Source organism: Salvelinus namaycush, chromosome 23 (assembly GCF_016432855.1).
Source record: "Salvelinus namaycush isolate Seneca chromosome 23, SaNama_1.0, whole genome shotgun sequence".
Taxonomy (NCBI): Eukaryota; Metazoa; Chordata; class Actinopteri; order Salmoniformes; family Salmonidae; genus Salvelinus; species Salvelinus namaycush.
In genome coordinates this window covers 14,575,207-14,601,558 of record NC_052329.1, presented here as the reverse complement: position 1 = coordinate 14,601,558, position 26,352 = coordinate 14,575,207, and the positions used below count along the sequence as shown (strand labels likewise).

At 46.2% G+C, this 26,352-nt stretch overlaps 1 protein-coding gene across 2 annotated transcripts in view; it reads left to right on the top strand.

Annotated features, from left to right (window-relative positions):
- LOC120018735 (paired box protein Pax-3-like) overlaps positions 1-24,861 on the top strand; it is a 33,209-nt gene extending 8,348 nt beyond the window's left edge. Inside the window, exons 5-9 of one of the 2 annotated variants that reach the window (XM_038961937.1) lie at positions 14,047-14,246; positions 18,416-18,581; positions 18,789-19,006; positions 23,047-23,329; positions 24,827-24,861. In XM_038961937.1, the coding sequence (XP_038817865.1) occupies positions 14,047-14,246; positions 18,416-18,581; positions 18,789-19,006; positions 23,047-23,329; positions 24,827-24,861 (902 nt within the window). Of the gene's footprint in view, positions 1-14,046; positions 14,247-18,415; positions 18,582-18,788; positions 19,007-23,046; positions 23,335-24,826 lie in introns of both variants that reach the window. The other variant, XM_038961938.1, reaches the window with a different exon arrangement.
- Positions 24,862-26,352: the final 1,491 nt, after the last annotated feature.

Genomic DNA, 26,352 nt, shown 5'->3' with positions numbered 1-26,352 from the left:
CATGTATGGTTCCCACTGTGAAGCATGGAGGAGGAGGTGTGATGGTGTGGGGGTGGTTTGCTGGTGACACTGTCTGTGATTTATATAGAATTCAAGGTACACTTAACCAGCATGGTTACCACAGCGATATGCCATCCCATCTGGTTTGTGCTTAGTGGGACTATCATTTGTTTTTCAAGAGGACAATGACATAAAACACACCTCCAGGCTGTGTAAGGGCTATTTGACCTAAGAAGGAGAGTGACAATCACCGACCTCAACCCAATTGAGATGGTTTGGGATGTGTATTCAACAAGTACTCAGCAAGTGCTCAGCATATGTGGGAACTCCTTCAAGACTGTTGGAAAAGCATTCCTTACAAAGCTGGTTGAGAGAATGCCTAGAGTGTGCAAAGCTGTTGTCAAGGCAAAGGGTGGCTACTTTGAGGAATCTAAAATATATTTGATTTGTTTAACACTTTTTTGGTTACTACATGATTCCATATGTGTTATTTCATAGTTGTGATAACTTCACTATTATTCTACAATGTAGAAAATAGTAAAAAATAAAGTAAAAACCTTGAATGAGTAGGTGTGTCCAAACTTTTGGCTGGTACTGTATATATATATATTTTTTATCCAGTCAGATAAACACTCCAAACAGTCTACCCGACCACTCGGAGGCATCCACATGGTCCTAAAGCACACTGTTGTCTCATTTTGTATCACATTCCAATGATAAAACTGGGGGCACAAAAATGCAATTTCAGAATGTGTGTAGGGGGGGGGGGGGGGGGGGGGGGCATGTCCCCCCGTCCCCAGCGAAAGTTGCACCCCTGATTCATACTTTCATGAAGGTGGCTCATTACAGACAGTTATAGAAAACATGACAACCTTGACATCTTCGGTTCTTACATCTTGTGTTCTATACGAGAAGCTGTAAATAATAGTAATTTCTGGCACGTTAACGGTTGTTGCTACGCTCTCTAGCAACGATCAAAGTAGGGTGAAGACACTATATGGAAATGTACAATATTTGAGTGTGTCTGGAACATGAAAATTATTTGAGTGTTGAGTGCTTGTTGATTGTTTGTTGTTATAAAGCTTAGAGCTTCAGAGAAACAGAGTTAGACTGAGGTTATATAGAGCTAGACTGAGGTTATATAGAGCTAGACTGAGGTGATATAGAGCTAGACTGAGGTGATATAGAGTTAGACTGAGGTGATATAGAGTTAGACTGAGGTTATATAGAGTTAGACTGAGGTGATATAGAGTTAGACTGAGGTGATATAGAGCTAGACTGAGGTGATATAGAGTTAGACTGAGGTGATATAGAGCTAGACTGAGGTGATATAGAGTTAGACTGAGGTTATATAGAGCTAGACTGAGGCTGTATAGAGTTAGACTGAGGTGATATAGAGTTAGACTGGGTCTATATAGAGCTAGACTGAGGTGATATAGAGTTAGACTGAGGTTATATAGAGTTAGACTGAGGTTATATAGAGCTAGACTGAGGTGATATAGAGTTAGACTGAGGTTATATAGAGCTAGACTGAGGTGATATAGAGTTAGACTGAGGTGATATAGAGTTAGACTGAGGCTGTATAGAGTTAGACTGAGGTGATATAGAGTTAGACTGAGGTGATATAGAGTTAGACTGAGGTTATATAGAGCTAGACTGAGGTGATATAGAGTTAGACTGAGGTGATATAGAGTTAGACTGAGGTGATATAGAGCTAGACTGAGGTGATATAGAGTTAGACTGAGGTGATATAGAGCTAGACTGAGGTGATATAGAGTTAGACTGAGGTTATATAGAGCTAGACTGAGGCTGTATAGAGTTAGACTGAGGTGATATAGAGTTAGACTGGGTCTATATAGAGCTAGACTGAGGTGATATAGAGTTAGACTGAGGTTATATAGAGTTAGACTGAGGTTATATAGAGCTAGACTGAGGTGATATAGAGTTAGACTGAGGTTATATAGAGCTAGACTGAGGTGATATAGAGTTAGACTGAGGCTGTATAGAGTTAGACTGAGGCTGTATAGAGTTAGACTGAGGTGATATAGAGTTAGACTGAGGTGATATAGAGTTAGACTGAGGTTATATAGAGCTAGACTGAGGTGATATAGAGTTAGACTGAGGTGATATAGAGTTAGACTGAGGTGATATAGAGTTAGACTGAGGTGATATAGAGTTAGACTGAGGTTATATAGAGCTAGACTGAGGTGATATAGAGTTAGACTGAGGTGATATAGAGTTAGACTGAGGCTGTATAGAGTTAGACTGAGGTGATATAGAGTTAGACTGAGGTTATATAGAGCTAGACTGAGGTGATATAGAGCTAGACTGAGGTGATATAGAGTTAGACTGAGGTGATATAGAGTTAGACTGAGGTGATATAGAGTTAGACTGAGGTTATATAGAGCTAGACTGAGGTGATATAGAGTTAGACTGAGGTGATATAGAGCTAGACTGAGGTGATACAAAGTTAGACTGAGGCTGTATAGAGTTAGACTGAGGTGATATAGAGTTAGACTGAGGTTATATATAGTTAGACTGAGGCTGTATAGAGTTAGACTGAGGTGATATAGAGTTAGACTGAGGCTGTATAGAGTTAGACTGAGGCTGTATAGAGTTAGACTGAGGTGATATAGAGTTAGACTGAGGTTATATAGAGCTAGACTGAGGTGATATAGAGCTAGACTGAGGTGATATAGAGTTAGACTGAGGCTGTATAGAGTCAGACTCAGACTATACAAAGTTAGACTGAGGCTATATAGAGCAAAATGGCAACTGCCCTAAATAACATGACCATCCGAAGACTGATATTCCCTGTCAGTCTGAGGAATGTGTCACTCAGTGTGTCCCTGGGCACGAGGGCACAGGGGGCAAGGGGGAGCACCAAATCACTCTCACTAAACCTCGCCTCGGGCTCTCTCTGTTCTTCTCCTCTCCTCCTCTCCTCTCCTCTCCTCCCCTGCTCCTCCGCCTCGCATAATTTTTTTTATAATGCCGTGCATGATGACAATCCAAGCATAAAAACATAGTTATCTGCAGATGAATGGGGGCTCTATGCTTCATTAAAGCCTCTTTCTCCTTTCACACCCCTATTGTGACCCTCTGATATCAATTCAAAGGGCAATTAATGAATGCAGGCCAACTTTGAAGTGGGGGCGATTGGTTCGGGGCTCGGGGCTTCCTCCTTCAGCCCCTTCAACCTCTCGCACACCCCCTTCACCCGTGATGGACTTGCCACATTCAGCCGAGTGCTCCAAAAGACGGTTTGAAGAGAGTGAAAGAGTGAAAAGGCCTGCGAAGGTCAAGGAGAATGGATGCCATAGAATATGGCCTCTCTTTATCTAATGGAAGTATCCACCAAACACAACGGCTAGAGAAAAAGAGAGAGAGAAGGAAGGGGGTGAGAGGTTGTTTTTACAAGTGTGTGTGAGTGTGTGTGCATGTGCAGAGGAGGGATTGGGGGTGTCAAAGCTGTGGAACACAGGGAAAAGGCAACTGAATGCAGTGGTTGAACAAGGAAAGGCAGACAGGGAGTTGTTAATCACTTGACTGAGGTAAGGGCATAAGGCTCTGGACAGGGCAGGGGTAGGGATATAAGGCTCTGGACAGGGCAGGGGTAGGGATATAAGGCTCTAGACAGGGCAGGGGTAGGGATATAAGGCTCTAGACAGGGCAGGGGTAGGGATATAAGGCTCTGGACAGGGCAGGGGTAGGGATATAAGGCTCTGGACAGGACAGGGGTAGGGATATAAGGCTCTAGACAGGGCAGGGGTAGGGATATAAGGCTCTGGACAGGGCAGGGGTAGGGATATAAGGCTCTGGACAGGGCAGGGGTAGGGATATAAGGCTCTGGACAGGGCAGGGGTAGGGATATAAGGCTCTAGACAGGGCAGGGGTAGGGATATAAGGCTCTGGACAGGGCAGGGGTAGTGATATAAGGCTCTGGACAGGGCAGGGGTAGGGATATAAGGCTCTGGACAGGGCAGGGGTAGTGATATAAGGCTCTGGACAGGGCAGGGGTAGGGATATAAGGCTCTAGACAGGGCAGGGGTAGGGATATAAGGCTCTAGACAGGGCAGGGGTAATGATATAAGGCTCTAGACAGGGCAGGGGTAGGGATATAAGGCTCTGGACAGGGCAGGGGTAGGGATATAAGGCTCTGGACAGGGCAGGGGTAGGGATATAAGGCTCTGGACAGGGCAGGGGTAGGGATATAAGGCTCTAGACAGGGCAGGGGTAGGGATATAAGGCTCTAGACAGGGCAGGGGTAGGGATATAAGGCTCTAGACAGGGCAGGGGTAGGGATATAAGGCTCTGGACAGGGCAGGGGTAGGGATATAAGGCTCTGGACAGGGCAGGGGTAGGGATATAAGGCTCTAGACATGGCAGGGGTAGGGATATAAGGCTCTGGACAGGGCAGGGGTAGTGATATAAGGCTCTGGACAGGGCAGGGGTAGTGATATAAGGCTCTGGACAGGGCAGGGGTAGGGATATAAGGCTCTGGACAGGGCAGGGGTAGGGATATAAGGCTCAAGACAGGGCAGGGGTAGCGATATAAGGCTCTAGACAGGACAGGGGTAGGGATATAAGGCTCTAGACAGGGCAGGGGTAGGGATATAAGGCTCTGGACAGGGCAGGGGTAGGGATATAAGGCTCTAGACAGGGCAGGGGTAGGGATATAAGGCTCTGGACAGGGCAGGGGTAGGGATATAAGGCTCTAGACAGGGCAGGGGTAGGGATATAAGGCTCTGGACAGGGCAGGGGTAGGGATATAAGGCTCTGGACAGGGCAGGGGTAGGGATATAAGGCTCTAGACAGGGCAGGGGTAGGGATATAAGGCTCTGGACAGGGCAGGGGTAGGGATATAAGGCTCTGGACAGGGCAGGGGTAGGGATATAAGGCTCTAGACAGGGCAGGGGTAGTGATATAAGGCTCTAGACAGGCCAGGGGTAGTGATATAAGGCTCTGGACAGGGCAGGGGTAGTGATATAAGGCTCTGGAGAGGGCAGGGGTAGTGATATAAGGCTCTGGACAGGGCAGGGGTAGGGATATAAGGCTCTGGACAGGGCAGGGGTAGGGATATAAGGCTCTAGACAGGGCAGGGGTAGCGATATAAGGCTCTGGACAGGGCAGGGGTAGGGATATAAGGCTCTAGACAGGGCAGGGGTAGGGATATAAGGCTCTGGACAGGGCAGGGGTAGGGATATAAGGCTCTGGACAGGGCAGGGGTAGGGATATAAGGCTCTAGGCAGGGCAGGGGTAGGGATATAAGGCTCTGGACAGGGCAGGGGTAGGGATATAAGGCTCTAGACAGGGCAGGGGTAGGGATATAAGGCTCTGGACAGGGCAGGGGTAGTGATATAAGGCTCTGGATAGGGCAGGGGTAGGGATATAAGGCTCTAGACAGGGCAGGGGTAGGGATATAAGGCTCTAGACAGGGCAGGGGTAGTGATATAAGGCTCTAGACAGGGCAGGGGTAGGGATATAAGGCTCTGGACAGGGCAGGGGTAGGGATATAAGGCTCTGGACAGGGCAGGGGTAGGGATATAAGGCTCTGGACAGGGCAGGGGTAGGGATATAAGGCTCTAGACAGGGCAGGGGTAGGGATATAAGGCTCTAGACAGGGCAGGGGTAGGGATATAAGGCTCTAGACAGGGCAGGGGTAGGGATATAAGGCTCTAGACAGGGCAGGGGTAGGGATATAAGGCTCTAGACAGGGCAGGGGTAGGGATATAAGGCTCTAGACGGGGCAGGGGTAGGGATATAAGGCTCTAGACAGGGCAGGGGTAGGGATATAAGGCTCTAGACAGGGCAGGGGTAGGGATATAAGGCTCTGGACAGGGCAGGGGTAGGGATATAAGGCTCTAGACAGGGCAGGGGTAGGGATATAAGGCTCTAGACAGGGCAGGGGTAGGGATATAAGGCTCTGGACAGGGCAGGGGTAGGGATATAAGGCTCTGGACAGGGCAGGGGTAGGGATATAAGGCTCTGGACAGGGCAGGGGTAGTGATATAAGGCTCTGGACAGGGCAGGGGTAGGGATATAAGGCTCTGGACAGGGCAGGGGTAGGGATATAAGGCTCTAGACAGAGCAGGGGTAGGGATATAAGGCTCTGGACAGGGCAGGGGTAGGGATATAAGGCTCTGGACAGGGCAGGGGTAGTGATATAAGGCTCTAGACAGGGCAGGGCAAGCTGGGAGGGAGAGAGTTAACTTTGCTCTCAATAGTAGAACCTAGAAATGGAAATATACGTTTTCTTTTTATTGTAAGGAACTATAACTTGTTACTATACTATTACCATGTTATTAATATTTAATTACATGCCATAGTGTAAAATGCTACCAACAGTCAAAGATGACAAGAGCTTAGCTGTTTTTGACCTTTTAAAATTGAAGGGACTTCGTAAAAGAGAGTCACATTGAGTTAACTCCCCAGTGGTCAGTCAGTGCCTAGCTCTCTTTTCCTCTCAGATCAGGCTAAGTGGGGTCAGATGTCAACGTAAGGTCATTCTCCATCATCCCTACAGGAAACAGGGTTACAATCATGCTTGGGTCAACATGACAGGTAACAGCTTCCTGTTATCCCACCACAGCACAGACTCTCATAACTCTCATTGCTGTCTAAAGGTTTTCTCTTTAGAGGTTTTCTGTCTAGAGTTTTTCTCTCTAGAGGTTTTCTCTCTAGAGGTTTTCTCTCTAGAGGTTTTCTGTCTAGATGTTTTCTCTCTAGAGATTTTCTCTCTAGAGTTTTTTTCTGTCTAGAGTTTTTCTCTCTAGAGGTTTTCTCTCTAGAGGTTTTCTGTCAAGAGGTTTTCTCTCTAGAGATTTTCTGTCTAGAGGTTTTCTCTCTAGAGGTTTTCTGTCTAGAGGTTTTCTCTAGAGGTTTTCTCTCTAGAGGTTTTCTGTCTAGATGTTTTCTGTCTAGATGTTTTCTCTCTAGAGGTTTTCTGTCTAGAGGTTTTCTCTCTAGAGATTTTCTGTCTAGAGGTTTTCTCTCTAGAGATTTTCTGTCTAGAGGCTTTCTCTCTAGAGATTTTCTGTCTAGAGGTTTACTCACTAGAGATTTACTCTCTAGAGGTTTTCTGTCTAGAGGTTTTCTGTCTAGAGGTTTCCTCTAGAGGTTTTTATTGTTTGAGGAGAGCTTGGTCGCTTTGTCTTATTCAGTCTTTCTTTTCTTGAAGCTTGATGAGGTTATGACTTATTAGTTATTCTTTCTCTCTCACCACATCATCTCTTTCTCAAGCACACACACACACACACACACACACACACACACACACACACACACACACACACACACACACACACACACACACACACACACACACACACACACACACACACACACACACACACACACACACACACACACACACACTCGTTGACAGTGCAGACAAACACACAGCGCTCTTCACACACTCTCAATTACAGGGCAGCTGTAGAGGTCGGGGCTCCTCCTTAGCAAGTCAAGTGAGCACCCCCCACCTTCTTTAACAACATGGTAGAGGCGCAGATGGGCCCATAAGCTGTCAGTTAACCATTATCCTTCAGTCCTTCAGGCATCTGCCCAGTCCTCTATGTACTGTTTAATGCAGTTGGGCAGTCACTTAGTCCCCTGGCCCCTGAAAAGGACCAGCGTCACTCCCCGCCCAAATAAATGCTTCATTTGTCTCCTCTGCCTTTTGTTTTGTTTCAGAGGGGGGCACATGTCACTGGCTCAGTTACCCTCTTCATTTACCAACCACCCCAAGAGAACTTCCATGGCAGTACCCGCCGTCCGACCAGTAACCCCCATGAGAAGGCTGTAAACAGAAACCCATATGGTCAGCCACCCCACACACCCACCCACCATGCCCAAAATTTAGCTCCATACACTCCATCTCTCTGCGGACATTTTAAAGCTTTTTTGTCCCCACTCCTAGTCCCCACAAAACCATCCTGTACGATTTCCAGGAGCACAGTCTGTTCCAGTTAAATCCTCTATTCTTTACCCTGTTCTGGAATGAAGGGAGTCTCTCAGGTTGTTTTGGCTCAGGCTGCTATGTGCTGTGTGCCTCTCAGGTTGTTTTGGCTCAGGCTGCTATGTGCTGTGTGCCTCTCAGGAATACAGTTTGGTTAAATTAAACAGTTTTCTTTTCTCTGCTACTCCCCTTCTCTCTCTGCGGCTTAAAGCAGCAATGCTCCAGCTCCCTGGCAGGCCCAGCCCAAGCCAGGCTTCCTGAACGGGTCTCTGACATTCAGATACTGTAGCTTTACCCTTTTAAGGATTGCACTGTGTCTTTTGGGGTTTTACAAACTGGCAAGCCTACAGGTCCAATCCCACACATACTGTAAACCCACTCCACCCACAGCTGAGGTGAAGTGAAAATACATGGAAAAGTAAGTTTGAATGTTTAGCTAGAGTATGAATAAAACATTTTAAAATACAGTTTATGTATACATAAAGAGAGATATGTGGGATTGGGTGGATAATTGGATTGCAAAGGCTATTCAGCAGTGCCAAATAAAAGCAATGAGATCCATGGATAGGAGGCAGCGGGCGGCGCCTGGGACTAACGGGGCACTCAGAGACCACAGATTTACAGAACAGCTGTAAAGGATCTGATTTTCTCTCCCTTCCCTCACTTCACTGCTGTGTGCCGAGTTTACTAGCTCGGAAAAATAAGCACATTCATCCTGTTATACAATTTTTGTTTTGTTTTACATGGAACTATTCTTAACTCAGGAGTAATAATGACCAAAGTAGTATCAGGGGGAAATGGTCAACTCATTGCTGTTTGCTTAGGCTGTAAATATCTTGAATGGATTTTTTCATTGTACGCATTTGTTTGTGCGTCCAATGTGTGAAATAGAGAATATCTATGTAAAAATTAGAATGTGCTGAAAACGCAGCAAGTACATGAGTTTATGTGTGTGTGTGTGTGAGTGAGTGTATGAGTGAGTGTGTGTGTGAGTGAGTGTGTGTATGAGTGAGTGAGTGAGTGTGTGTGTGATTGAGTGAGGGAGTGTATGAGTGAGTGTGTGTGTGAGTGAGGGAGGGAGTGTATGAGTGAGTGTAAGAGTGAGTGAGATGTGAGTGTATGACTGAGTGTGTGAGTGTATGAGTGAGTGTGTGAGTATATGAGTGAGGGAGTGTGTGTGTATCTGCACTCCACCAGAGTTGCCGCAGAGTTGACAAGGCTCATTAACCTAGAAGCAGAAGGATGGTCTATGTAATGCACTGTCAGTCCCAATTTTCACAGTCTACAGAAGCCTAGGCGCCTGTGTGTGTGTGTTTGTGTGTGTGGATTGCTCTGCGCCAGGGTACTGAGAGTAGTGGGAGTTAGCGGGTGGCAGGGAAGGTGTGCTTTCGGCCCTATCACCAGGTAGACTTTTGTCACTTCAACCCCCTACTCTCTCTCTTTCTCTCTCTCTGTATCTCTCTCTGTATCTCGTCTCTCTCTCTCTGTATCTCTCTCTCTCTCTCTCTCTCTCTCTCTCTCTCTCTCTTTCTCTCTCTCCCCCTCTCTCTCTCTCTCTCTCTCTGTATCTCATCTCTCTCTCTCTCTCTCTCTCTCTCTCTCTCTCTCTCTCTCTCTCTCTCTCTCTCTGTAAGACCCACACTATCCCTCTCTCACAAACACACTGACACACACAACAACAACATCAACAACATCAACAACACAACTGCACAGTCATAGAAAGCTGGTGGTGGTAGCCTACATTTGAATAGGAGAACAACAAAGGCCTCCTCCTTCCTCTACCCCTCAGGTGCTCCCATGGTCCCCCCAGGCTGGAGTGGAAGGTTTTGGGGAGCCCCCCCCCCAGCTGTGCCCCCCCCCCTCGCCCCTCTCTGGCCCTCTTTGTGCCCCCCGCTCCCCCGTGGGGCAGGTGACAGGCCCCTCTGTGCGGGCCGAGGCAGCCATGACGGATTCCACAGATGGAGCGTGCAAATCGCCAGCAAAGACCTCAGACTTAGAGCAACAAAGAGAGAGAAAGAGAGAAATATGGGGAAGAGAAAGAGAGAGACAGAGTAGGCAGAGAGAGAGAGAGAGAGAGATGGGGACGAGGAGAGGGAGACAAAGAGTATGTGAGAGAAAGAGATGGGTGAGAAAGGGAGAGAGGGAGCGAGGTCTAGGTGGTGTTTAGTTAAAGACAGTCTCTCTGAAAGGAGTGTTCTAAGTTGGTCGGTGACTTCATTCATCTTTTTATAGTTCAACTAGATTAATGTCCCTGAATAGTTTTGTCACATGAGAGTATATCAAGACGTGACTGCAGACCTCCAAGAGGCCATAATGACACTCTGGTTGAAAGACAACGTTCCCTAGGATCCCCAAAGCAGACTGATCATAACCGATAGGTAATTCCAAAGTAATTAAGGATTTTTCGAACGACTCGGCATTCCCAGAATCTAAATCCCTGTGAAATTCTTTGGAACGCTGTTGCATTCTGGTAACTGTGGGGAAACTAAGCATTCCCTATGGTCCTCCAGGAGCTGCAGCTACAAAGGCTCCTCTCTGTTTTTCACCAGCAATCCTGTTTTGAATAATGCCCCCCACTCCAACTCCTCCACACCTCAAATTCCTACTCCACCAGCCACTACCACCACCACCTAAAAAATCTCCACCCACCCCTTGGTCTCTCTTTATAATAAGTCTTTGCATTTGTTGTTTGGTTAGTGATGTGGCATGAAGATGTTTAGAAGTCAGGAATTAAAATATTTGTTCTACTGGAAGCTCACAGAGTGAATGACTCATTAGGTGCTTGGAGGTAGTAAAGTTGCAGTTTTCCTTCTTGATTCATTGTAATGGTCTTAACCACGACCGGCAGCCATTTTACATCTTGGTTCTATTTAGTGTGGATGGGAGCAGCTGAGAGGCCTGCGTGAGTGTGAGTCGCTGTAAACAGAAATAGAACATTCTGATCAAATGAAAAATAGAATAATCTTCCCAAATACCCAAAGAAAACATCTCTCCCTCCCCTACCCTTTCTCTTTCTCCCTTCCTCACATTGTTTAATGTTTCTTTACCAATTTGCTCTTAATGCATCCTTGTTGGCTCCCACTGCCTTTGGTGTTGAGAAGGGAAAGTGTTAAGGGGGGAGTGGATCAGTTTCACATGAGGAACCTCAAGCTATTTGGATTTTCTTGTATTTTCTTGTTGCTTCTGATGGGGACTAATACAGTGTTGGACAAAAACTCCCCCTCCACTCCAGGGAATTCATTAAGAGTAACACAAAGTCGGCGCGCCAGCCTCAATGAACTTCTGTTTCTGAAGTAGCTAAAGGCCTACTAGAACTGCCTGGTAGGAAACCAGCCCATACGCTTCAGAACAGAGTATACAGTAGTATTAAATCTGATCTTACTTTAACTTGAATAGTAGACATACAAAAGCTGTCAAGTCTCATATTATCACACTAACTCAATCAACCTGAAACTTCCACTCAGTGACCACTTCAATGTCTGACTGTGTGTGTGTGTGTGTGTGTGTGTGTGTGTGTGTGTGTGTGTGTGTGTGTGTGTGTGTGTGTGTGTGTGTGTGTGTGTGTGTGTGTGTGTGTGTGTGTGTGTGTGTGTGTGTGTGTGTGTGTGCGTGTGTGTCTGTACAAAGTGGAGCTGGGATGATAAATCAAAAATGATCGACACCGACTATATCGATCACTTATCGCAGGCATTTTGCTGATATCATTCATCATGATAAGTAGCCTATACTGGAGAAATGTGAAATTAAACAAGTTTGATAATATGGGTGATTGTTAATGGGACAATTGATGGTACAACCATCAAACTAGTAGTTTAAAGGCAGAGTGCAGTCAAAAACTAGATTTTCTGTGCTTTATATACACTACATGACCAAAAGATCAGAACTCTGTGCAGGCCAATCAAGTTATTCCACACCGATCTTGACAAATCATTTCTGTATGGACCTCGCTTTGTGCACGGGGGCGTTGTCATGCTGAAATAAAGTGTGAAAAACAGCCCCAGACCATTATTCCTCCTCTACCAAACTTTACAGTTGACACAATGCATTGGGGCAGGTATCCACCAAACCAAGATTAGTCCGTCGGACTGCCAGATGGTGAAGCGTGATTCATCACTCCAGATAACGCGTTTCCACTGCTCCAGAGTCCAATGGCGGTGAGCTTTACAGCACTCCAGCCGACGCTTGGCATTGCGCATTGTGATCTTAGGCTTGTGTGCGGCTGCTCGGCGTTGTTAACCTATTTCATAAAGTGCCACGACAAACAGTTATTGTGCTGACGTTGCTTCCAGAGGCAGTTTGGAACTCGGTAGTGAGTTTTGCAACCGAGGACAGCGGTCCCATTCTGTGAGCTTGTGTGGCCTACCACTTCGCAGATGAGCCGTTGTTGCTCTTAGACGTTTCCACTTCACAATAACTGCACTTCCAGTAGACTGGAGCAGCCCTGGCAGGGCAGAAATTTTATGAACTGACTAGTTGGAAAGGTAGCATCTTATGACGGTGCCACGTTGAAAGTCACTGAGCTCATCAGTAAGGTCATTCTACTGCCAATGCTTGTCTATGGAGATCGCATGGCGGTGTGCTCGATTTTATACACCTGTGTAAAATATAAATATAAAATCAGCCTGTTTTGAAAAGAACGCCTGATATTTCAGCCTGTTTTGATGGGATGAAGTTTTGGCCTGCCCGGTGACATCACCAGGAGGTAAAGTAGACCAATAAAAAAGAGAGTTCCAAACCTCTCTGGCAATAACAGATAGTTTCCCCCTCTCCACTCAGACCCCCCCCCCCCCCCCCCCCCCCCCCCCCCCCAGATAGTCCTAAGAAGCTATTTTAGTTTCTTTTTGATCATTTTAATTGAAAACAATCACAGTAAGGTACTTAATTGTTACCCAGAAGTTATTTGATTTTGAGGAAAAATCTATGGAAATGTAAAGGATAATAAAAAAACAACTGTGGTGTACAATCATGTTATGAACGTATCATTCTATTTATCAATATTGCATAAATTCAGGCAATTCATCGCAATAAGTGTTTTTGTGCATATCACACAGCTCTAGTACAAATGTGTGCTTATGTGCGTGCTTATGTGCACATAGACAGGGACACTGAGGTGCAGAGTAAAGCTGGGCGTTGGACACACAATGGCCTGTGGTCACCCTGGCCTGAGGAGAGTCTCTGATCTCTGGGTCTCCTTGGCCTTGGCTCTGTCTGTCTGGCTGGCTTGGCCCTGCCCTAGGTTACCACTGTGTTACTACTGGCCCGCAGCTTTAGAGAGCCTCTCCAATTCACTGCCTCTTCTGCTGAATTGGCTCTTAAAGGGCCGGCGTTTCTCTCTGAGCAAACAAGACCAGCATGCACCTGCAAAGTGGTGTAGAGGGGGTATATGGGGTGGGGTGGGGGGGGGGGGGGGCTGCCCTGTCCCTCGCTCAATCCCCAACTGCTACTGGGGCTCCAGAAAGACTGCAACTTTAGACAATGCTGGTTCCCCCCTACACTCTCTCTCTTTCCATCACTGACCCCCCCTTTCCCCCCTTAAAAAACGAATGATCCCTGGATCCAAATTAGGCCTTTGTGTGGCGCTTAGTCCTCTCAATCCCACTGTCGCTGCGCCTCGGGAACCTTGTCCTGTGGGATTATTTATAAAATCACACAGAATTCCCCTCTGAATGGAAGTCTGTTGGTGCACAAGACAAGAGGAATGGGGGTTATTGGGAGGGTGTTGGTGGCCCCTCCTCTGAAGAGGTTTATGTAAACAGATAGCAGGGAAAAGGGAAAGTAAACAAGTTCACACTTCAAGTGGATGGATTTATACTTCTGTTCTTCACTCTCACTACGTTACTACTCCTCTTTTTCTTGAGGACTTTCCCTTTTGGTCTTCCTGAATTCTATTTGATCACTGTAGTCAGGAGAATGAGAAACTGAAGATATGTTTTGTAAGACTTTGAAGTATTATTATTTTTACTTTTCTTTAACCAGTCGAGTCAATTAAGAAGAAAAAACGTCAGTAACTGTTACCTGTGATAATGATATAGTACTAACTAACACCATGAAAGTCCTAACTGTGCACCTCTTGTCTGTTGGAGCAGCGAGCCACTCAGATGAGGGGTCGGACGTGGAGTCAGAACCAGACCTGCCTCTGAAGAGGAAGCAGCGCCGCAGTAGAACCACCTTCACGGCCGAACAGTTGGATGAGCTGGAGAGAGCCTTCGAACGAACACACTACCCTGACATCTACACCAGGGAAGAGCTGGCTCAGAGGGCCAAACTCACGGAGGCCAGAGTACAGGTAGACTACACACACATCACACACACACATTCTTTGTCTCACATCACACACAGGGATGCACAAGTATACACACACACATTCCTGTCCTTCCCCTTCATCCTGTGTTCCCAGGGGTCCAATCTGCAGGGCCAGCTCTGATCTACGGCCCAGAAAATTCCCCACAACAGCTCCCATATGGAGGCTGTACCGGGCCCAGCATGGGGCTATTACATATGGAATCAGCATGAGTCCCGCCAGTCACACACACTGACTCTCAGCAGCAGCAGCCAACCACATCCCCCCATACTGGTCAGAGGAGAAGGAGGCCTGTTCAGTTAAATGTTAATTTAGAAATTTGGATGGGTTCATTTATCTGCTATGTCCCTGTGAATGGATCAGCCAGGTCACTCATGATACAAGTCAGTATTCGACATACATCCATGTCTGAGGAGGTCAGGAGATGACGTGGAAACCGGCCACTAGGGGGAACAGTGAGCCATGTTACCTTCAAGTAAGTTTTGGTTATGCTAGGGCGTTGAGGACGGGGAGACGGATAAGTGTAAGCATCTGCCTCTGATTCCAAAGGTGGCAAGTTTGAATCCAGCAATAGAAAGGGCCAAAAGCCAGTAAAAATGCAGAGCGCCAAATTCAAATATATTACTATAAAAATCAAACTTTCATGAAATCACACATGAAAGACACCGAATTAAAGCTACACTTGTTGTGAATCCAGCCAACATGTCTGATTTCAAAAAGGATTTACGGCGAAAGCACACCAAACGATTATGTTAGGTCAGTACATAGCCACAGAAAAACACAGCCATTTTTCCAGCCAAAGAGAGGAGTAACAAAAAGCAGAAATAGAGATAAAATTAATCACTAACCTTTGATGATCTTCATCAGATGACACTCATAGGACTTCATGTTACACAATACATGTATGTTTTGTTCGGTAAAGTTCATATTTATATCCAAAAATCTGAGTTTAGGCGGGACGCTACTGTCTCACTTGGCAAAAAGCCAGAGAAAATGCAGAGCGCCAAATTCAAATTACTATGAAAATTACTATAAAAATCAAACTTTCATTAAATCACACATGAAAGATACCAAATGAAAGCTACACTGGTTGTGAATCCAGCCAACATGTCAGAATTCAAATAGGCTTTTCGGCGAAAGCAAACGATGCTATTATCTGAGGATAGCACAATAGCAAACAAAGACAGAGAAGCATATTTCAACCCTGCAGGCGCGACACAAAACGCAGAAATAAAAACATAATTCATGCCTTACCTTTGAGGAGCTTCTGTTGTTGGCACTCCAATATGTCCCATAAACATCACAAAAGGTCCTTTTGTTCGATTAATTCCGTCGATATATATCCAAAATGTCCATTTATTTGGCGCGTTTGATCCAGAAAAACACCGGTTCCAACTTGCTCAAACGTGACTACAAAATATCTCAAAGGTTACCTGTAAACTTTGCCAAAAAATTTCACACTACTTTTGTAATACAACTTTAGGTATTTTTTAACGTTAATAATCGATAAAATTGAAGACGGGATGATCTGTGTTCAATACAGGATTAAAACCAACTATAGCTAGCTTTCTGGTCACGCGCTTCTATCTAACAGGACACTTCATGTGACTCTCGTTCAAGATGGCTGTACTGCTTCATTACACAAAGGAATAACCTCAACCAATTTCTCAAGACTGTTGACATCCAGTGGAAGCAGTAGGAACTGCAAGCAGGTCCCTTAGAAATCTGGTTTCCCAATGAAAACTCATTGAAAAGAGAGTGACCTAAAAATAAAAAAATCTGAATGGTTTGTCCTCGGGGTTTCGCTTGCTAAATAAATTCTGTTATACTCACAGACATGATGCCAACAGTTTTAGAAACTTCACAGTTTTTTCTATCCAGATCTACTAACAATATGCATATCTTATCTTCTGGGGATGAGTAGCTGGCAGTTGAATTTGGGTATGCTTTTCATCCAAACGTGAAAATGCTGCCCCCTATCCTAGAGAAGTTCATGCCTAAACTTAACCCTGACCTTAAAAATTAGGCGTTAATGCTTAAACTTAACCTTAAACACTTCGAAATTTGACGTTTGCAACAACTTCGAACTTTGACGTTTCAGAAACATGGATGAACGTCTAATTCTGACGTGAGAGTGTGAGAGCTAGTTGGAATGGATATGAGTTTTGAGGAAAGCACCGTCCTCAAACATGATTCCCTTGTTCTCATTAGCAACAGTATTTGGGATTTTGGGTGACTCTATGGCTTTGGAACAGAAATTAAATAAGACCATCAGAGATAGTTTATAGTTATAGGGGAGGAAACCATGTAAAATAGTGTTGTGTTGCTATGGCCAAGTCCATGTTTAATGATGTTCTGGTGGTGGGCCATGAGATGTGGAGATAGCGAAGGCCTTGTTGGCTGCAGACAGGAGTCACATGGGCTGGTCTGGAGAGGAACACATGACCCCCTCCCACACACACACACACACACACACACACACACACATACACACACACACACACACACACACACACACACACACACACACACACACACACACACACACACACACACACACACACACACACACACACACACACACACACACACACACACACACAAAGAGATGATGTCACAATGTGGTCCACACAAATGGGAGATCACTATGTGACTTCTAACTATAGCTAAGGGCAGTACACACACACACACACACACACACACACACACACACACACACACACACACACACACACACACACACACACACACACACACACACACACACACACACACACACACACACACACACACACACTAATGCAAATGCACAAGCACACACGAACACACAAACACACACACACACACGATACATAGAAAGCAGATTATTTTAAAAATGCAGTCAGACAAAAACAGAGATTGACTCATAGAGAGAGATATACACATATGCACAACTAACAGTCATTAACCATTCATATACAGTACCAGTCAAAAGTGTGGACACACCTATTCATTCATCCCAGATGGGATGGCGTATCGCTGGAGAATGCTGTGGTAGCCATGCTGGTTAAGTGTGCCTTGAATTCTAAATAAATCACAGACAGTGTCACCAGCTAAGCACCCCCACACCATCACACCTCCTCCTCCATGCTTCACGGTGGGAACCACACATTTGGAGATCATCCGTTCCCCTACTCTTTGTCTCACAAAGACACAGAGGTTGGAACCAAAACTCTCAAATTTGGACTCATCAGATCAAAGGACAGATTTCCACCGGTCTAATGTCCAATGCTCATGTTTCTTGGCCCAAGCAAGTCCGTTCTTCTAATTGGTGTCCTTTAGTAGTGGTTTCGCTGCAGCAATTCAACCATGAAGGCCTGATTCACGCAGTCTCCTCTGAACTCCTCTTGATGTTGAGATGTCTGTTACTTGAACTCTGTGAAGCATTTATTTGGGCTGCAGTTTCTGAGGCTGGTAACTCTAATGAACTTATCCTCTGCAGCAGAGGTAACTCTGGGTCTTCCTTTCCTGTGGCAGTCCTCATGAGAGCCAGTTTCATCATAGCGATTGATGGTTTTTGCAACTGCACTTGAAGAAACTTTCAAAGTTCTTGAAATGTTCCCGGATTGACTGACCTTCATGTCCTAATGTAATGATGGACTGTCGTTTCTCTTTGCTTATTTGAGCTGTTCTTGCCATAATATGGACTTGGTCTTTTACCAAATAGGGCTATCTCCTGTCTACCAATCCTACCTTGTCACAACACAACTGATTGTCTCAAACGCATTAAGAAGGAAAACAATTCCACAAATTTACTTTTAACAAGGCACACCTGTTAATTGAAATACATTCCAGGTGACTACCTCAAGAAGCTGGTTGAGAGAATGCCAACAGTGTGCAAAGCTGTCATCAAGGCAAATGGTGGCTACTTTGAAGAATCACAAATATAAAATATATTTTGATTTGTTTAACACTTTTTTTGTTATTACATGATTCCATATGTGTTTTTTCATAGTTTTGATGTCTTCAATATTACTCTACAATGTAGAAAATAATAAAAATAAAGAAAAACCCTTGAATGAGTAGGTGTGTCCAAACCTTTGACTGGTACTGTAAGTGGGAATGAATGTTTAAGACAATGTAAGATCTCATGTCATGTTTTCCTCTTTCCCCAGGTGTGGTTCAGTAACAGAAGAGCCCGCTGGAGGAAGCAGGCTGGAGCTAGTCAGCTCATGGCCTTCAATCACCTGATCCCTGGGGGTTTCCCGCCCTCTGCCATGTCCAGTCTCTCACCTTATCAGCTGTCTGACAGCCCGTATCCCCCTACATCCATATCACAAGGTTTGGATACTATAATCAAGGCCACAGGCTAAACATCCTGTGTGTTTCAGCTATTGCTGTCAGGGTTCAGACCCTTGAGCTTGATTAACAAAGTCATGTATTATTAAATATTGACTGCTTCAAGTGGGCTACAATGTAATAATCTGTCAATTGAGAGACAATATATCTAAATGGAACTTTCTTCCTTTTTATTTGTCCTTCCCTTAGCGGTGTCGGAGCAGGCCAGCACCCTGCATCGGCCCCAGCCCCTGCCCCCCTCCTCAGGCCATCACCAGAGCTCAGGTGGGGGAGGGCAGGATGTGGGGTCGGCCTACTGCCTGGCCTCTGGACGCCACGGCTTCTCAGGCTACTCTGACAACTTTGTCACGTCAGGAGGCCCTCCCAACTCCCAGAACCCTACCAACGGCAATGGCCTCTCCTCCCAGGTGAGTCCAGCGGAGCTACCGATGTACACACAGACACACAAACAGACACACACACACAGAAACAGAGTTCACACTCTTATCTATGTCGGGAGGTGGGTGTGAGGTGGAGGTGGGTGTGAGGTCAAATCAAATCAAATTGAATTTGTCATATGCGCCGAATACAACAGGTGTAGACCTTACCGTGAAATGCTTACTTTCAAGCCCTTAACCAACAATGCAGTTTTAAGAAAAATAAGAGTTAAGAAAAATATTTACTAAATAAACTAAAGTAAAAAGTAAAAGAGCAACAATAAAATAACGTGGCTATGTACAGGGGGTACCGGTTCCTGAGTCAATGTGCAGGGGTACAAGTTAGTCGAGGTAATTGAGGTAATAATGTAGATAGGGGTAAAGTGACTATGCATACATAATAAACAACGAGTAGCAGCATAGTAAAAAAAGGGGGTGGGGTCAATGCAAGTAGTCTGGGTAGCCATTTGATTAGCTGTTCAGCAGTAGAAGCTGTTAAGAAGCCTTTTGGACCTAGACTTGGTGCTCTGGTACCGCTTGCAATGCCGTACTAGAGAGAACAGTCTATGACTAGGGCTTTTAGGGCCTTCCTCTTACACTGCCTGATATAGAGCTCCTTGATGTCAGGAAGCTTGCAGTCAGAGGCCGAGCAGTTGTCATACCAGGAGGTGATGCAACCAGTCAGGATGCTCTCAATGGTGCAGCTGTATAACTTTTTGAGTATCTGAGGACCCATGCCAAATCTTTTCAGTCTCCTGAGGAAGAATAGGCATTGTTGTACCCTCTTCACGACTGTCTTGGTGTGTTTGGACCATGATAGTTTGTTGGTGACACCAAGGCTCCACTACAGCCCCGTCGATGAGAATGGGGGCGTGCTTGGGCCTCCTTTTCCTGTAGTCCACAATAATCTCCTTTTTCTTGATCACGTTGAGGGAGAGGTTGTTGTCCTGGCACCACACTGCCAGGTCTCTGACCTCCTCCTTATAGGCTGTATCATTGTTGTCGGGGATCAGGCCTACCACCGTTGTGTCGTCAGCAAACTTAATGATGGTGTTGGAGTCGTGCTTGGCCACGCAGTCATGAGTGAACAGGGAGTACAGGAGGGGACTAAGCACGCACCCCTGGTGTGAGGTGGTGGTGGGTGTGAGGTGGAGGTGGGTGTGAGGTGGTGGTGGGTGTGAGGTGGAGGTGGGTGTGAGGTGGTGGTGGGTGTGAGGTGGTGGTGGGTGTGAGGTGGAGGTGGAGTGAAAGGACTTGAAAAGGACAGAGGAAGGACACGGAGGAGGACAAATGAGGAGAAGATGAGACAAATGAAAACTGAAAAGACAATTATGGCCAATTATACAGGCATGAGGCTTATCGTCCCTTTACCTAAACATTAAAGGCTGTCCTAACAGGCAGAAAATGAGATTTCAGCTGCTCAAAGTCAGACCACTCAGACAATACAGCACAGGGTTTACACACACACACGCACTCACACACACGCACACGCACACACACACGCACACAGTGCTTCGGGGTCACTTTAGAGAGTGTGACTGACAATATGGACATGAAGGATGACTGACTGGAGAGGCTGACATGGAAAAATTTAATTTACACAGGTCACATGTTGGGAAAGAAAACATTTTGAAATGTTTCATATTATTGATGAACGTTTAAAATACTTATTAATATACTGAACTGTGTTCAATTTATCAAAATAACAATGAATAGGCTAAGTCATAAGGAGGGGAGATATCGTCTATCAAAGAACATGTATGGTAGTCTAATATTTTCAGACAATAGTCTGTGTTTTTCTGTTGCAGTAGGACAAATATACTTTTGCTTCGAGTTTCACCGTCATCACCTCTAACTCGTCCCTGGCTGTAGCCCATCAACACATCCATAATATCCTTGCACTTTGGAAGAGGAATCAATCAAGGTTCCAGTGTCCAAATTGATTGCTACCGAATATTTAAGGAATTGAATTATGTGTGTAATTTATGTAGATTACTTCCTATGTTTTGTTACATATATCATTGGTGCAGGCTATCTCCATTTTTTGGTACGAGTGTGGAATGTTGTTTAAATTATGAATTGACTTAAATTGGATGGGTCTTTCATTTATATAAATGGTTATGAAGAGTGTATATCGAAGATCAACTAGGCCTACTCTATTTAGAAACTAGAAATAAAATGGATTGATCATTATTATTTGCATGCAAGAGAACTTCTGCTGCATGTTGGCGCAACACACAATTCTACAAATCAAACACCCCTTATCCTCCTCTCTCTCTCTCTCTCTCTCTCTGATAAATGTGGTGCCTGACCCCCATATGTTTTCCATTTGTAAGGAACACACCTCGACTTCTGCAAGGGTGTTTGTCAAGATTACACTGACAGGGCTTCTGTATGACAACCATAATGTATGTTTGAGAGTGTGTATTTTAAGATGCATGGGAAACTACCCCTCCCTGAATCTCTGTTGAGATTTTGTTTATCTACACTTACCTCTCTTACGCAGTCCATACACAGCTACCTTGGACAATCAGGGAAACACACACACACACACACACACACACACACACACACACGCACACACGCACACACACACACACACTGCACATAAACCGTCAAGCCTCCAGGGAGGCTTCTCATGATTGCATTCTTACAATGTTTGTCTCCACATTCCTCAGTATGAAAGTCAAGTCCTCATTTATTTGAATATACAGTATATTGTATGAGAGATCAGGAATGTCCTGTATGTCTCAGACTTCCCCCATTCCGACATTCTTCCCTGGCTCTCCTCTGCTGTCCGGCTTTTCCTGGACACGCTGATTTGGGGCCGCTGGACACAGCAATGTTCCAACACAGAACACGCCGATGAAGCCCAGCCAGGAGCCACGTCACGCTAAAGAGACAAGGAGAGACGAGAGAGAAAGAGAAAGAGGGAGAGAGAGAGAGAGAGAGAGAGGTATAGCATTTTTAGAAAGCTGTAGTTTCTTGTAGAGGTCGACCGCACCAACCGTCCATATACTTCTTCTGTTTAAACAGAGTGTTCCAAAACGCAGGTTCTTTTGGGGGAAAATGTTATTTGGGTCGAGAAACACAACTCCCCTCTCAAAATCAACATGGGCTCCTCTGTCCCCTGCCTGGGAAATGACTTAAGTGGGACCATCTGTGTGTGTGGATGTAGAATAATATGTCACTTATAGGGCCAGAAGAGCCCAAAGTGCAGCGTACCTGCTTTTCATTAGGACATCGACAGAGGCTAGAGGTCTTTGTTTAGAGGGATTAGATTCATTTAGAGGTAGGGATGTTTAAAGTGGTCACGTTGGGTTGGGATATATCTTTTCAGTGAGATGATATTGAGTCACAGCAATTATCTGTTTATTAGACACTTTTGTTGAACTTGTTCCCATCCATCCAGTTAAAGTTAGTGAGGGTTTGTTATCGGCTCGTTCTGTCTGAACCTCCTTTACAACAACACCCTACGGCTCTTTTCCGTCCTTCGCTCGCCAACAAATATTCCCCCAAATTCAATTAGGGTGGCTAATCAACAACAGGTCAAAGCCTGTTTCTCTGTCTGCAGCTTGTCTGCTGTGGTCCAGAGGCTTTTCTCTCTGCTTCTAAAGGTCGACTACCTTATCTGTGTTGGGACATCTTTGGTGATAAGTCTTTATCTCATCCTATGCTTTTTGGAGCGGCGGCAGGAGGGAATTTCCAAATAAGTGGAGTAGAGTTTCTGAGACAAATTGGTTGATTATTCCTCTGTGGTGCTATCGCTGCCTGTCTGGGAAGGCCTGGTGGAAGTGTTTTGATGTCAGTGGAGAGGAACTTCCTGTCTGAGTTAGGCTGTGCTACTATGTGTTATGGATGGGGGTTGGGCGTGGTGTTTGGAATGATACATAACACAAAGCTGTGCCAAAGCGTCTGATAGGACTACACCACCTGTTCTCACAAGTTCCAAAATCACTTAACCACCTATCTGAATGGAATGTCAATAACGTCACTGTAACAGCAATAACACTCTCCCTCCCTCTCTCCAGGTGATGGGTCTGTTGAACCCAGGCGGGGTGCCCCACCAGCCCCAGAGTGACTACGCCCTCTCCCCCCTGACAGGAGGCCTGGAGCCCCCCGGGGGCATGGGGGCCAGCTGCTCCCAGCGTCTGGAGCACCTCAAGGGTCTGGAGGGCCTGTCCAGTGTCCCCAACATCCCCAGTCTCCCCTCGCTGCCCAACTCCCAGTCCTACTGCCATTCCTCCTACAGCGCTCCTGCCTACAGCGTGGACCCTGTGGCCTCCTACCAGTATGGGCAGTACCATGGACAAAGTAAGGTCAATATCTCTCACTTTTATTACCACTTAAACACTTAGGAAGATCTCTCTCCAATCATATCAACTGTAGCCGCCTTGAGTTTTCACTGCTCTTAAGTCTACCACGCCAAAACATTTACAAAGGACAAATGTGTTGATAGGACTCTATCAGTGTTCATATGACGTGTTTCCATCCAACAAAAACAGCAGGGTTTCAGACAGGAAGAGTTGTTTGATCCTATCTCTGAAGTAACGCTGACTATATTGGATCATATCTGTCCTTTGGTATACTGTAGCTCACATCATGTCACCTCGCCTCACCTCGCCTCGCCTGTCAGCAATTGTTAATTCCTGTCAAACAGCACTAACAGTGTAAGATATGCTCTCCTGGAACATTTTCTTATGGGAGGCTTGTTTAACTGTGAGGAGGCCCTTCAGTTCACATTAACATTACACTAAGGTTAACTCTGACATCAAACAAACCTTCATGTAACTCTCAAAAACCGACGTCATCCACATGCGTTCAACCGTGATTAGAGCACCCAGTAGTTTTCAATTTCCCTCTGTGGGGGGCGACCTGCACAGGTCACCCAATCAGGCCAGTCCCTCGACCTCGCAGCAACCTCGCCCTTCAAAGCAAAGGCACCAGTCCCTGTAGCTGGCTGCTACGGCTTTATAAAGGACTGCAGGTATCGAGTGAATATTTAACCTAATATCCGAGAGAAAGAAATGCCTAATGAAATATCTTGAAGAGATATGTAAGTGGACAGAAAAGACACACACACACACGCACGCACACACACACACACACACACACACACACACACACACACACACACACACACACACACACACACACACACACACACACACACACACACACACACACACACACACACACACACACACACACACACACACACACACACACACACACACTCATCAGAGGGACTACATCTTGATGTCATTAATCACAGAGACTGGATAGCCGTGTGCGGTTAGGTCTGTAGAATGGGAAAAGGGATTTTCTGGGGGGTGGAAGGATCCTAATATCCTCTGGCAGGGAGCAATTAGAAACAGGTGTGTGGTGTGGGCCTGCTGAGGTCAGCTGGGGAAGCAGTATTGATCCCTGTCCCAGATTCACTGGTACTGGGCCTCTAGTGTCAAGCCTAACCAAGCCCTTACCCAACCTTAATGGGACTGATTTCAAGTCTGCCCACTTCACCTTTCTAGACCACACACACACACACACACACACACACACACACACACACACACACACACACACACACACACACACACACACACACACACACACACACACACACACACACACACACACACACACACACACACACACACACACACACACACACACTGTGAGACTGATCACCATGATAATGCTGCTCCCATGGTTCAAACCTTCTTTATCTCTGTCAGTGATCATCAGTCTTTATTTTTAATTGAGGTTAACTTGTAATTTAGTCTCATTCTCTTCTGTTTTTCCTTTTAGGTGCCCTTCATTATCTGAGACCTGAGATCACCTGAGGATCTGCCCATCTAAGAACCCCCCCCCCCCCCCCCCCCACCTCCACCTCTGGCCCAGCCCAGTCTCCACCTCCGGCCCAGCCCAGCCCAGTCTCCACCTCCACCTCTGGCCCAACCCAGTCTCCACCTCCACCTCCGGCCCAGCCCAGTCTCCACCTCCACCTCTGGCCCAACCCAGTCTCCACCTCTGGCCCAACCCAGTCTCCACCTCCACCTCCACCTCCGGCACAACCCAGTCTCCACCTCCACCTCCGGCCCAGCCCAGCCCAGTCTCCACCTCCACCTCCGGCCCAGCCCAGTCTCCACCTCCACCTCTGGCCCAGCCCAGCCCAGTCTCCACCTCCGGCCCAGCCCAGTCTCCACCTCCACCTCTGGCCCAGCCCAGTCTCCACCTCCGGCACAACCCAGTCTCCACCTCCACCTCCGGCCCAGCCCAGCCCAGTCTCCACCTCCACCTCCGGCCCAGCCCAGCCCAGTCTCCACCTCCACCTCCGGCACAACCCAGTCTCCACCTCCACCTCCGGCCCAGCCCAGCCCAGTCTCCACCTCCACCTCCGGCCCAGCCCAGCCCAGTCTCCACCTCCGGCCCAGTCCAGTCTCCACCTCTGGCCCAACCCAGTCTCCACCTCTACCTCCGGCACAACCCAGTCTCCACCTCCAGCCCAGTCTCCTCCTCCAGCCAAGCCCAGTCTCCTCCTCCAGCCAAGCCCAGTCTCCTCCTCCGGCCAAGCCCAGTCTCCAACTCCGGCCCAGCCCAGTCTCCACCTCCACCTCCAGCCTAGTCTCGGTTGAAGGACGTGTGTACTGTACTGTATATGTTGAAACTGAGGGGGCTCTTCAAGTAATCAGGACCAAAAGCTTCCTCCACCATCCCTGGCTACCTATTTCCTCACCCAGACACTTCCACTCAACAATGATCTGTTCCTTCAGGCTTGATGAAAGTAATGGAAGAGAGACTAAAGTTAAAGGACATTGATAGAGGAATTTAAGGCCAAAACAATGAAACACAAGAACTTAGATTAATGTCTGTTGATGGCTGACAGAGATGCCACTGGGTACATTCCCTTGGCTGTGATGTGGTCTACCCCACATTGTGCGCCAACTATGACCAGGAAAACCGTGGAAGACTAATCCAAACAGACCCACAGCACAGCCCAGGAGTGGAGGCCCGGTTGGGGTAAAACATCCTTAAGTCGGGCCTGTGGAAGAGCACAACCAGACTGTATAGTAACAGACTCACTAGTGGCTTTAGAGCTGTGAACCTGTTTACATGTTTGTCGTAGGGCCAAAGGAATACAGATTCATTCTATTTATCTCTGAATGAAAGCTACTTGAGGGAAAAAATAACAGACTTTTATTTGACGTTGCATTTATTTGATATGTTTTGTTCCAGAAGATTCCTTCCCACACAAAGAGTGAAATGAACACAACATTCCAGCCATAGACTGAGGAACAAACAAACAAACAAACAAGGAAATGTGTAGAAAATAA